Below are 14291 nucleotides of genomic sequence, written 5' to 3'. Positions count from 1 at the left end.
ATCTACACTGATGCCAGCTCAGAACACCATCAACTGAGATCACAGTGAGATCACAGATGTATCACATTTGATTTCCGTTGTTCCTGTTTGCATTTTTGATTCCTGAACAAACTCTTTTTGATTGACTTTACCTGAAGATGATTCATTATTTTTAAGGATAACCTCTCAGAATATCTTACAGCTGTAATCTTGTTCAGTTTTTGAAACCCTGATATTGCTGTATTGCTGGTATTCATATATAGTAAGTATGTTCAAATATAAAAGTGCAATATTACTATTAAAGGATGTATTTATGGTAAACAATAAGATTTTTTGTTTTATCAGAAATCAATTCTGACAATAGTTTGTATTTCACAGTATACATGAAAGTAGTGTTATCCTTTAATATAAGAATTTACATAGTGCCAAATCAATTAGAAAAGTCAAATAGTTTTAAAATGACTTTAAAATTAGTTTGCTTTTCCTATGGTTTCCTCATAATATTGATATGTTATAATCTTTCTGCTTGCTATGCATCCTTATACTACATTTTTGACTCAATACACCGCTGTACAGAACTGAAGCACATAAAAATGAAGACTAAAATGTTGACTCATTATATCCTTTTTATAACGTAATGTTTAAAATCTACAATATCGCTCCAAAGTACAGTAGTTCCCTGACTTGCACATGATTTCTCTTCTTTATACCCTCCGTCATGAATCCATCCATTTTTCATCAGTTATAACTTCAAAGTCATACAAGTTCATTGAACATCAGATACGTTACGGTACTCAAATATTCAGAACAAAAGAAGACAGAAGCTGTGTCTTTGAGTAACAGTTATGAAGATGATAGGCTGGTCACCAATTATTGCATGTAAAATCTGAGTGAATCAAAACGATTTTGATTTCAAAACCAGCCCATCATTCTTAAATTATAGAACAAGAAGAAGTGTACAATAGGAAAGTTTGCTCCATGTTTGTTACAATTCATTTTTGTTTGATCACTTTCTATGTTAAAACCAGAACAAAGAAAGTGATCCAGAGTGCAATGGGCGTAACAATGGGTACTCTTTACTGAGCCAAGCTGGGAATTAAACAGTTAAGCGCCAGCAGTGGTAGTTTACAGACCGAACATTGAGATTTAGGGAAAAAAGAAGTCACACATTATCAAAACAAAAAAACATTTCCAGGGAATTAAATATCTAAGTAATAAGAGCAAGCTGCAGGTAAAAAACAAACAAACAATTCTTCCACCTCTCTGCTAACCACCAATGACTACAGTACTTCCACAACAAGATCCCATTTGTTATGTTGGTTTATGGAATATTCTTATTTGGCAGATATATAAATCAGACATAAAAAGGAAACACAAAACAATGGAATGAAAATGGAATCCACAGGAAAAACCACAGAAAATGACTGAGGCCACATTCATTTTCTTAGTTCTGTTTGTTGCGGGCTCCAACCATCTAAGTTTTACAGAAATGCATTTTATACTAGGTTAGACTATTATTCTATGAAATAACAATTAAAATCAGGCACAAACCTTTAGATAAAACTTAGATATTTCAAAAAGGCGTTGGCTGCAGGCTGCAAAGCACTTGTGTTCGGCAGCAATTCCATGAAGTTTTAGTGTTTTTGCAACAACTTCTTTCAGCATCTGGCAAAGAAACATGACAATAATATGAAGAATATTTTATAGCAAACACAATCTCACAGTTTCAAGTACAAATGTCCCAATGGAAAGTATTTACTTTATTATATACTGTATACCTTCAACTATTAGTTTCCAAGCAAATGAGAACCTCATTATCCAATGTGGTATATAATATTTATATAATACAGTCAGCGCCGCTTTATCGGGATGCCTCGGGAGAACAAAAAAAAAACCTGAGTAAGTGGCTGTCCCAATTAAATGAGAGGCAGTTGAGACGACCTTAGTACACTTTTTTGATTCTTAATGAAAAGAAGAATAATGAAATGACATCACATTATGATTAAACGTTAAATACATAATTTAAAATACAAGTCATTTTTTTTATTTTTTTATTCCTAAGCAAAATTAAATCGCACCTGCCATGCTGACACGCCAACTTTCTTTGCATCATTTCTTTGCCTGAGAAACCAAAGGAGACTCCTCCTTCTTCAAGAGTTCAACATGGTTTACGCAAGTCACAGCGTAATTACTGAACTGTGCTACGCGACCTGTCTTGCTCTGAAAAGCGATCTCAGTTTGTCATTTGAAAATACTGTATCCCAATTAAACGAAGTGACGTCACAATTAAAATACATAAATAGCACTGGGAAGAACCGTCTCCCAGAATTGTATGCCATTTAAGCAGCAAACCCAATTATCAGTATCCTGATTAGGCGGCGCCAACAGTACTTGACATTTGTATACCTCCATGCCTGAAGTGAAATTCTCATGTCATTTCAGTCATTTCCTACAACCTATGCTAATCGTAGGCAAGTATTCACAAAACATAAAAGGTCTATTCAATACCGAGACCATCAAGAACCTTGTATTTCAGTAGAAAAAGCATTCCCATAGTTTAGAGGGCAGATACTTACCCGAGCATGCTTTTGAGACCGAGACTCTTTGCTCTGTTCTGCATTTTCATGTTCCTGGGTTCTTCCTCGACTTGGGTTCACTGCTTTTGCTATGGAATTCTGAGCAGCAGCGCCATGCTGCCTCCTTGAAGCAGAGGACACGGACACAGGCCTCTGGGGCTGATCTCTCAGGGTACAAACAGAATGGTGGGGTCCACTGCTGCCACTATACTGTGACAGAAGGGAATCCGTGCTCTCAGATTTAGCAAGTCTGGAACAGTAAAATATCATGATTAATAGTGCCTGAAAGCATTGTAGAACACCATGGGCCATATTTTCAAAGCGTTTCCTCCATTAACTATTTTTTGGAAAAGAAAACAAAAAAAATGGTGTTACAAAATGAAAAACAGCTAAAAATAACTTGGAATGTAACTTAGTAATTTGGTTCTAGTTTTATAAAAATAACTGGCATTTTTACCTCTTACAAGCAGAGCCAACTTTTAATCATCCTCTCTCACTTTGTTGCAGTTATTCTTTGATCAGCAAAGGAAAAAAATAAATTGCATTTTTATATATGCAAATCGTATTTTACTGTGATACTTTAACCTTGATTAACTTACAAAAACAATTAGATAGCCATTATTTATAAACACTACTCCAACTTGCTGCTTCAAGTAAATTAAAACAAACTTCTCATATTAAACCAGTTAGCTGTGTACATCAGGCTTCATATTTAGCCTAATGTAAATCAATATCATTGCATTCTCTCCTTGGTTGCAGATATTGCTTATTGATCTCCAAATTTGAAAATGCTATGATTTTTGCTCCATTTACTAAAAGAAATCTGAGAGCAACAAGTTATCCAAATTGTTTTAGATTCTAGTTCTGAAAAGTATGCCTACTCTCACTATGTGCACATGTATCTTCTATGTGCATAAAAATATCAAAGCAATTGAAATTATGGTGAAAAATATATGCCAGGATATAGTCAACACAGAATACAGCAAAGGTAATGTGTTTCTAGTAAACACTGAAGTGTGCACTGTAACCCCTTAATTTCGTCATGATCACTGGTAATAATTGATCTTTTTGAGCAATAACAGATCTGTGTGTGAGTTCACTTAAAATCTAATTAGAATATTGCAGTTCAATTAGGAAATATACTTTTTTGCCTTTGGATGTACAAGTCCTCTGTTTGATCCCCTACTACTGTAGGTCTCAAATATAGAGATTGCAGCAAGCTTGTCAAACTCCTGTATCAAGTAAAATTAGTAACATCCTAACCCTAACCCTATTAAAAAAGATATGGTTTCTGTGCAAAAAATGCAGTCAAGGGGTTATACTTGTTAAGCATGCATGATACTCTTAAGTGCTAAGTGTGGCATTTTAAGGAAGAGGGAGAGAGAACAAAAACTTGATCTGTCCTTCACCTCAAAAAGTAATTGCAGAACAAGGACATTATTAACATGCATCAACTGCAGTCCACAAAGATGCACACTTCTTTCTGAAAAAGATCAATCAGGATAGTTTTTGATTGGTTTAAAGCAAACTTTGGTCCGAGAAGTCTTTGGTAAAAGTAGGGCTGGGGAATGAATCAGAGATGCAGAGCCGTTTATCATCAGAATGCACTTTCTGAACAAAAGCACACACTGGGTGAAACTTTACAAAATGCCCTTTTTTTTAACCACAGCAGCATTTCTGGCACAAATAATGAGGTATGGTCACATTGAAAACAACAGAACAATAACTCCCTTCCTGAAATACAACCAAAACCATATTATTATTCGCCAAAAGACGAATCAAAACAAAACAAGTTCTTAGTTTTGACAGAATCATTAATGTAATTGGTTTCCTTTCCTGTCTCGTTTTGACACGACCAACAGCTCATTTGATGGAATTCCAAAATTGTCCCATTACATTTTCTAACAAATCATCAGCGAACACAAGCTGAAGTGAATTACGTGCAGCAGTCCTCTCGACTCACAGATCTGCTCATTATCAAGGGCAGGAAATTTCAATCAAACAAAGACAAAAACAGCAGAATGTAACAGAAGACTTCTAGTTGAGAAAGGCTTCTCATTGAATTTGAAATATCTTTCCTGGCAGTAGAACTGGAGTTCTGCTAATAAGATAATGGCCTGGGATTCCATGCTAAATAGTAAGCAGCGGGGCTCCTTAAAAACATATGTCCCCATGTGTTGCTGCAACTGTTTAAATAACGTACCTGTTTGACAATGTGGGCAATAATCTTTACACTATCAGTGTACTAGGGTGGAAAAAGAGCTTTGAAACAGACTTTAAAGTTATAAGTGTAAAAAGTTGTCAGGGTGTTAATAATAAAAAGAAAAAATACAGGTATGTTATTTAAACAGTTGTATCAACACGTGGGGACGTGTAACGCTAAATTTTTCTGAACCCCACTACTTGCTCTAACATCTTGTCATATGTAATTGAAAACGTTGACCTTAAAACAACTTCAAATTATTAAACCTGCACATGCATGTTACCTGCCACATTCAATCAATCCAAAGCAAATTGCTGCTCAGCCTACCAACATGAAAAATACAATTTTAAACTGCCCCTGATTTTCTGGTGCAATTCATTCAAAAAATAGCTGGAATTGTTCAAGACATATAATAAGCACATGGAAAATACAAGACACTGACACATTTTCAAGGTATTAGCCAGGTACTGTACATTCCTGGTACAAATTATTTAAACCTATTTATATAGACACACACACACAGAGGTTAAAGTAACTTTAATTTCTTACCAGTACTGTATTATTAACCTTTGGCCAGTAAAAGTGGGCGCTAATATGAATAAGGGCAGACAATCTGGGCGTTATGAAATCAAGCATATACGGTACACACACTATATATAAAACATTTTAGTAATTACAAATATCTAGTAGCCATGTGTTAATGCTGATAATGCTGTTTGTTCACTTGTTCAGTGTGCTCATAAAAGTCTATTCAAAGCCTCCTGGCTTTGAAGCAGAAATGAAGTGGCTGAAAGTAATGCAAGTACATCTAGTTATTTGATTTCTATAACTTTTCATTCAAACTAGAGACTAGTTGCTATTGTGGTTACTGTATTGTCGCTAACAGCAAACACTACTCTGATTTTTTATTTGCTATACTAAATTTAAGTAGATAGACTGAACATATGTAGGACAATGATAAAGCAGACTTTAGTCTGCATTGAAAGACAACATTTAGAGGTCATGTAGTAGAACTGAGATTTTCTTTCACCAAGCAGAAAAAAGCTAAATTACACTGAATATTGTATTTACATATTTTCCAGTGGATTGATTTAGAACACAGATTAAACATAGTTTGAAAGACAACATTCAAGGTCTTTTTCCCCCAGAGACTAGGGACCTCATATTGACCAATCAGGTTAAATGAAAACATCGGATTCATTTTCTAATAAGGTTTAAACATGTAAAGCAGCAGCAAGGATATTGAAAAAAACAACTTTCTCCCCTCCACCCCTAGGTTTTACCTCTTATTTAGAGGCCCACTGTCCACTTCCCTGGACCTGCGCTTCTGTCTAGTCAGCTCTCCCTTCTGCTCGAACTGGAATGCCTCCCCGTCAGGAACACTCCCAGGCTCAGACAGGACTGCGGGGGATGGCACAGGACTTAGTGCGAATGGGATCGGACAGGACTCTTTTGTGCATGTTGTGTGGGTCTCGTATCGGATAAGTCGGGACTGAAGTTTTACAAACCCCTTATCTTTCTCCAAAGCTTTTCTGTCATCCAAGCAGAATCTGATGGTTACAAAAAGACTAAGCGTTAGATCCAGTTTATGGGAGTACAGGGTGGTCATAAAATTAGAAATATAAAGGTTGCAGACAGCTATACATTGTTTTGCTTAATATGGCAATATTTGTTTCAGAGATGAGATATATAATGTATAGCATAGATACAGGTTTAAAAAATAGATATTTTGTAATAATTTCTTAGTAAAATGAACATACTCAATCCCGTGATAATGGGAGTTGGCTGCCTTGTCAAACAGCAGTTTTTGCACTTTACGAGGTGTCAAATCAGGGGACATATGGAAAGCATTCTCCCTGTAAAAATAAAAACAGTATATATATATATATATATATATATATATATATATATATATATATATATATATATATAAACACACTACAAACAGAATATACACATTTTCAATTTGGATCAGTAAAACATGCATGTGTTAGCAATGGAGAGGGGCTTAATAGTGTTGAGCAGTGTCTAAGGACTTAGCCGGAGATTTTTTCATCACAATTGGTCTAACAAGAATATTCTAAAGGTTCTACATGCCAACTTGCATCCTAAGAAATGTATTTTGTATGATTATTATAGGTCAGACATGTATACTTTAAGCTAAATATGGAGCAAAAACAAAGAAAATGCCAACCAAACTAAGAAACGTTTTCATCATAACCCTGGTTCCCTGAAATAGAAATGTAACCATTACCTAATGTGATATAGCTCTTATAGCCCGAATTACCTGAGCTACCAAAGCTGCTCCTTTAAGAGCCCTGTATGTGTCAGACGTTGTTTCCGCTCCCAGGAGATAAATACGAGTGACGCATAAGGCTCAGCACCATTTTCTTTCAGGCCTGCTGCATTGGAGTGAACGCAGCGATCTTGAAGGGTAATGATTACATTTCTATTTCAGGGAACCAGGGTTATGATAATAACCCGACGTTCCCTTTCAAGTACGAAATGTAACCATTACTTAATGTGATAGAATACCCAAGCTGTCGCAAGTGAAGGACTTGCAGCACCGGCAGATGTGCTAAAAAGGAAGATAAACTGCCTTTAGTGTATATGCTGTAACCTCAGCATTTAATACCACAAGTCCAAAAAGGGTTTATGGCTAACTACCCCAGGACTTAAAGTGGAACATAATACAAATGTGTTAAAACGCTGAATGAGTGGCTGCTCTTCACACTGGTTGCAAAACCAGGGTTCTGCTGATCTACGACATTCACTGAGAAAGGGTAAATTACCAGTGAGAAACTTTTGGCCTTGCATCAACTGTTTAATTTATTATTTTTTTTGTCTTACACAATTTTGAAACAATTCCAAAACAAGTATCTCAACGATTTTAGAATTTGCATTACTTTTAAACATATACTATAATACATTTATTCTGGCACAGAGGCCATGGAAATTGTGAAAATAATGAATTTGAACAAGTGTCAGTGAAATCTTGGAAATGAATGTAAAAACACATTTGGTTATTTCCTTTAAAAATGCAGTATGTCATGCACTGAAATACAAACCTGCGAGTATCTGTAAATTGTTTGGAATGTGTATGCACGTTCAGCTATGTAGGTCAGCGAATTAGATTTGTATTTTGTAGCTGAGCAAGCATGCAAATGAACACAGATCATATGTTACTGTAAACTCTCGGTTGTGATCTTCACATACATACAGCGCTTGTTAATTTTTTTTAAACAAAAAAGGTGGGTTGCATCTTTAAAAAATATTAATTAATACTTACATTTTATTTCTTGAAACTTTTTTTTCATACAATGTATGAAAATAAATACTCACTTTCTCTAAAACTAAACATTGCTAAATAAAATGCTGCATTGTGTGCCTGTGTGTACTATTCGCCATGTACATTGTGCTGTGCAGTGATTATGTCACGTGACCATATGCAATCTAGGCGGGAAATTAAAATACTACACACTGTAAACCAGAAAATGGATGTCTCCAAAAAAGGCTAAAAATGTGTCTGCAGCAGATCGTGTAAAGCAGTATCCAGCAGGAGTTTTATACAGCGATGGAGGTAAGCTCTTCTGTACATCCTGCAACGTTACTATAGATCACTGCCGAAAACTGTCTCAGGCATTTAGATTCACCGAAAGAGAAAGGCGGAAATTCAGAGCAGTAATGGTTACTGCTTTACTTGCAAAGAAACAAAAAAATGATGACTCCCATGTTCCAAAAGTCCACTGATAAACGTGAACCACGAAACACATAAAATGTTGACGTGACAAGAGGCGTTTGTTTGCACAAATATCCCTCTTGAAAAATTGGACAACCAAAAGTTACGTAAATTCTTCAGAGTGTAGGAAATGATGGAGCAATTCCTTCCACGTGGAGTGCAGAATGCGTCCTATAGTCTGGACGTCGCGAGTTCGAGTCCAGGTTATTCCTTTGCCGACCGAGGACGGGAGCTTCCAGGGGGCGGCGCACAATTGTCCGAGCGCTTGCCTGTAAGTTGCCCGAGAGCTGCATTGTCCTCCGACGCTGTAGCTCTTGGGTGGCTGCATGGTGAGTCCACAGTGTGAAAAAAAGCGGTCGGCTGACGGCACACGCTTCGGAGGACAGCGTGTGTTCATCTTTGCCCTCCCGAGTCAGCGCAGGGGTGGTAGCGGTAAGCTGAGCCTAAAAATACTTGGCCATTCCAATTTGGGGAGAAAATAATAAAAAATAATTGGCAACGACTACATTTATTTAAAAAAAAATAAAATGAAAACAAAACTATCCGTTTATAACACTTTATTTAAATGTGCAGTAAATGGAAACTACAGTATCACCGCTATGCAGAAAAACGGAAATATACACTTATATTAATATTAAATGGGGTAAATTTCATAATGTAGCAATGGTAATAGTTTTGGATTTTAAAATTTAATACACTTAAGCGGGATATACACTTAAACGATATACACTTAAGTGGGGCAGACTGTAATAATAATAATGACCTTATCTGCCTCCGTTTCCGGTTTGGAAGAAAATAAAAACTGGCAATCAAACGCTGCACCATTGCAACAGGTGGAAATAAGTCTACGAGTACGTAAATGCCCAGCAAATTCTCACAGTTGGAGCTTGCCCTGCAGGTTACGTTCATGCGGACTCTGAGCTTATAGGCCAATCTACACGGCTGGTAGCGAGCTCTGCACAAATATGACGTGCATTTTTACAGAGGGAAATCAGCAAATCAGCTGCAAGAGTCGACATTTGCATGTAGAATACAGTAGTTGCACAGAAAAGCCTTTTTTTTGGTTAACGACTAATTGGCGAGAGAGCTTGTACTAAGTGAACCGGCAACTCCAAAAGCCGACAACTAAATATCAGTAATTGAATTCCACAAGCAAAACGTTTGTTAGAAAACAGCTAGACTGTTTCCCAGCCTTAAGCATTTGGCAATGAAAAGACATCCAAGCTGCGGTCTTTGTTCCCCATGTGTGAGAGATGCAAAGGGCTATACCCACATTTTTAAAGCTTTGGTGACAGTCCACTGATTAAGTTCTGGACTACAGGTCCAAGCACTCTTTAGATGCCCAAATCACACGTAGCTGGATTACAGATGAAAATTAGATTTTTTATTTAGATGTAGTGATATGTTATTGAACAAATTGCGCTAGAGAAAAGCTGGGCAGCTTATGATATTTCCTCTTCAAGTTATTACATGTTGTAACCACACTTTTATTAAGGGTTCGTTTCTCAACACAAAAAGTTCTTCAGAGTCAATAATGGTTACTGTTTTATTTTTAAATAATCATATTGCATACAAAATCGACAGCCGGGTCTCCTTTCTATGTATGCTAAATGAATTCCAGAATGGGGTAATTGGCTCCTGCGTATTATAGTAATCCCAGAAGAATGGTATTTAATGACAACACGTCCTACCTAGGCTCAGTGGAATGGTGTTAGTCCCGAATCAGCGACAGCTCGCAAGCTTATAGTAGATGGGCAGTGTTAGCGATCTGCTCTCTGTTACCCGAGACAGGATCACAAAGTTCGTAGTTGAGTGGCGAAATAGCCTTTACAATGTTGTAGGGTCCAACCCACTTTTGAGACAGTTTTGCAGAGAATCGTTGTTCCCCTCCACTACGGTAGAGACAAGGACTGTTATGGCTTCTTCCGGTGGGAGCTGCAATTCAGGCAGCATCTTGTCATCTAGAGAACTATAATCAGAGCTGTCTTCCAGTACAGTGTTCCGAGACAGGGCATCTGCTGCTTGATTTGAAGTTCCTGCACAGTGCTGCACTTCAAAATCAAATTCCTGAAGCTGTAAAGACCATCGTGCTAATTTACTGCTGGTATCTTTCATACTGGCTAGCCACTTCAGTGCACTGTTATCAGTGACTAGTGTAAAGCGACGTCCATCAAGGAAAGGACGAAACTTCTTTACAGCCCATACCACCGCTAGGCACTCCCTTTCAGTGGCATGGTAACACCGCTCTGTAGCATTGAGTGTCTTGCTTGCATACGTAATGATGCACTTTCTCTCCCCTTCCATCTGATAAAGGATTGCTCCTAGTCCTACACTACTGGCATCAGTTTGAAGGACAAAAGGCTTATGGAAGTTTGGATAGCTCAAATGCACAGCACTCTGTAGCTCTTCTTTAAGATGCTGGAAGGCTGCTTCTGCTTCTGTACTCCACTTCCAAGAGGTATTTTTCTTTAACAGTCTTGTCAGTGGCTCAGCAATGTCAGAGAGTCTCTCGATAAATCCTCCATACCAGTTACACATGCCCAAGTACTGTCGAATATGTTCTGGTTTGCTTGGTCTGGGATACTGATTCATTGCTTCCAACATCTTTGAGTCAGGGGCTACACCTTTGTCAGAAATAATGTGTCCTAGATATTTGAGTTCTTTCTGACCGAACACGCATTTCTCAAGCTTGCAGGTGAGTCCATGATCCTTGAGTCGCTGCAATACTTCAGTTAGATCTTGGAGATGCCGTTCCCAGCTTGACGAGAAGATGACAATGTCATCAAGATAAGCATAGCAATTGCGATGGACTAGTCCCCGAAGTACCTCATTCATAAGCCTCTGGAACGTGGCTGGAGCATTCTTTAGCCCGAAAGGCATGACTTTGAACTGGTACAGTCCCATGTGTGTAATGAAAGCGGTCGCTTCCCGACTGTCTTGTGACATAGCTATCTGCCAATATCCACAGCGTAAGTCTAGAGTGCTGAAGTAGACTGCCCCATGAAGACTGTCAAGGACCTCCCGCATGTTCACCATAGGAAAGGCATCTGTTTGGGTTGCCTGATTAAGTCTCCTGTAGTCTACGCAGAAGCGATCACTGCCATCTTTCTTTTTAACGATGACTACAGGAGATGCCCAGGGTGACTTAGAGGGCTCAACCACACCTAACTTCAGCATTTCTTCAACTTGCTGCTGGATGGACATTCGCTTCTCTGGGCTGTATGGATAAGGTCTCTGCCGACAGGGTGGGGATCCATTTGTTGTAATATGGTGTTGAACAGTGTCACTTCTGCCCATATGGTCCCCTAAAACTTCTGAGAACCGTTGCAGTACATCCTGTAGCTGACTGTGCTTTTCCTTGGAGGATGAGCCTGTTGTGCTACTATTTTGCAAGGAGGTGGTTCCTTCCGCTTCCAGAATTGGAGAATCACCCGCTGCCACAAGCACTGGAAGTTCTTGTGTCGTCTTGGTAGGTGGGATAGGCACCCCTTTGGCTGAGCTAGAATACCACACCTTCATGTGCTGGAGGTCTATTAACAATCCAGTTTCACGAATTAAGTCAACTCCAATGATCAGCTCTGTTGTGAGATCATCCATCACTAAAACCGTTCCCTCCCATAACCTTCCTACCATCTTCAGTCGAACCTTCAACAACCCCAAGGGTGAGCACTTGATGTCGGTAGCCAAGGTGACATCGTTCCCTTCCCACGCTGACAACATGTGGGGTGGCATGGAAAGTTTCCGCATTAGTTCACTGGACATCAAACATTTGGTCGCTCCAGTATCAACCAATGCCTGAGTCTTGTGGCCACCTACTTCTACCTCAAGGAGAGGCAGGCCTCCATATCTTGACCAAGCAGAGAGATTGGTGCCTTCGAATGAGCGCATGATTTCATGGACGTTTTGATCGTTGCTTGAGTGCCCAGATGTGTGCTGTAGGTCTTGGTGGGCAGAATACATTGCTGCCACGCCTTCTGCAGGAGCATGCTGTTCTAATAGGAAGGCCCCAGCTCCTGCTTCACGGCCTCCCCTCTGACGTTTCCCTGGTCCAGATGGTTGTCTGTGTCTGTAGAGATACCAGTAACAGCAGCAGTTACTTTATCAGGTGGGGTACGCTGGGACTTCCTCGGGCAGTTCCTCTGATAGTGTCCAAATTTATTGCATGACCTACACTGAACATCCATGCTGGACTGAGACTTTTCAGAGCAATATTTTTTTTGTTGGCCCCCTTCAGGGGATTCCTGTCTGTCACTGGTGTTAGTAGTTTTGAATGCAAGGGGTTTTGACAAGGAGTTTTGCTGCCGTTTATACTCTCTCTCCTCCTTCAGGTCTTGTTGTAAGGTCTTGCCCCTCTGCACTAGCTGTTCAAGGGTGTTCAGTTCCATTGACCGCATTAAAACTTTGAGATCAGGATGCAGGAGACCAATAATATATTGAGTCACTTGCTCCTCAGAGCATTGTGGGTATATCTGAGAATGTAGTTCGTACTTTCTCCAGACAAATGCTTCTAGTGGCTCATCAGCGTGCTGGCGGACCTCCAGGTCCCTTTGTGTCTGTTCTCTGCTCATGAGACCTTCATGGTAGGTCAGAAACGCCTTCTTAAATTGTTCCCAGCTGCGAACCTGCTGCCGTTTATAACGCCACCATTGCTGTGCACTCCCTTTAAAATGGAAATCAGTCTGCAGTAGCCACTGGTTCTCTGGAATACACTGTGCTTGGAAGTATCGTTCTAAAAGAGCAACAAACTCACGAGGTTTGGGGCCTCCCTTACTGCCATATTCAGGGGGCTGCATAACAGATGGAGGACGAAGCCATGGTGCAGGGCTTGCGCACCATGATGTGGATAGTGAAGACCTTTCATGTGATGGAGGTAAAGGGGTGCTGAATTGGAGCTCAGAAACTCTGGGGTTTAGTGCAGGAGAATCAGCTACAGCATTCTCAGTCTGAGACATTGTGGTCTGGGTGTGTCGTTTAGGCATGTCACCCCCACAAGCCATGGTCTCTTGAATGTGTCGGACCTCTAGGTGAAGGCTTCTCAGGTCCCCAATCACAGCAGAGTCAACCTTGCTTTGCAGGTTCTCTACCTTCTGGTTCAAAGCATCTACGTCCTGCTGTGTTCCCTGAAGACCTTTTTGCATGTAGCCTATGTCAGCTTGCATATTCTCCAAAGCAACATCATGCTTGGAAATAACACATTCACAAGATGCCATTTGGGCCATAAGATCATCTGTAGTCTTCCCAATGTCACTAACTTCTCTTCTAAGCACGTTTTGGAGGTCATTAAGGCCATTGGTAACCTTATGGAGATCGTTTTGCACTGACCCTAAATTCTTATTTATTTGTTGATTTTGGTTCTCCATTCTATCCAAAATACATTGCAGCATATCTTTGAAAAAAGAACAATTTGGTTAGTTTTCTTGATTGTAAGTATGCTTTTGCCCCTTTAAATTCGTAAGGGGGTCGGCTTCTCGTGCCTCATCTAACATTGCCAGTTCCAACTCAGCTGCTTTGCTTTCAATGACTTTGGGATTAGCTTGACAAGTAGTTGCTATACTGCCACCACCAGAGGTCGCTGCAGGCAGCAATTCCACTGTTCGCACACTAGCAACGTTTTCCATGGCTGAACCGGACGTATTCATGTCAGTTGAAATACAGGAAGTGTTTACTTCACAACACACGGTAAGAATTGGTTATTTTCTTATTTTTAACCAGCGGTTTTGTCCAGTGAAGCAAGCAAAGTTAGTTTTAATGAACAAACAAATGTATTTTTATATTATTTTCTTTTCTTGCTTCT

At 39.3% G+C, this 14291-nt stretch overlaps 1 protein-coding gene across 1 annotated transcript in view; it reads right to left on the bottom strand.

Annotated features, from left to right (window-relative positions):
- LOC117435602 (mdm2-binding protein-like) overlaps positions 1–14291 on the bottom strand; it is a 46831-nt gene that overhangs the window by 6724 nt on the left and 25816 nt on the right. Inside the window, exons 17-20 of the mRNA XM_034058923.3 lie at positions 6519–6614; positions 6042–6308; positions 2556–2805; positions 1531–1644 (exon numbers count right to left, since the gene is read on the bottom strand). Of these exons, the coding sequence (XP_033914814.3) occupies positions 1531–1644; positions 2556–2805; positions 6042–6308; positions 6519–6614 (727 nt within the window). The remainder of the gene's footprint in view (positions 1–1530; positions 1645–2555; positions 2806–6041; positions 6309–6518; positions 6615–14291) is intronic.

The sequence above is a fragment of the Acipenser ruthenus genome, chromosome 3 (assembly GCF_902713425.1).
Source record: "Acipenser ruthenus chromosome 3, fAciRut3.2 maternal haplotype, whole genome shotgun sequence".
NCBI lineage: Eukaryota > Metazoa > Chordata > Actinopteri > Acipenseriformes > Acipenseridae > Acipenser > Acipenser ruthenus.
Note: the sequence above shows the minus strand (reverse complement) of the source record. Positions and strands in the feature narration are given on the sequence as shown.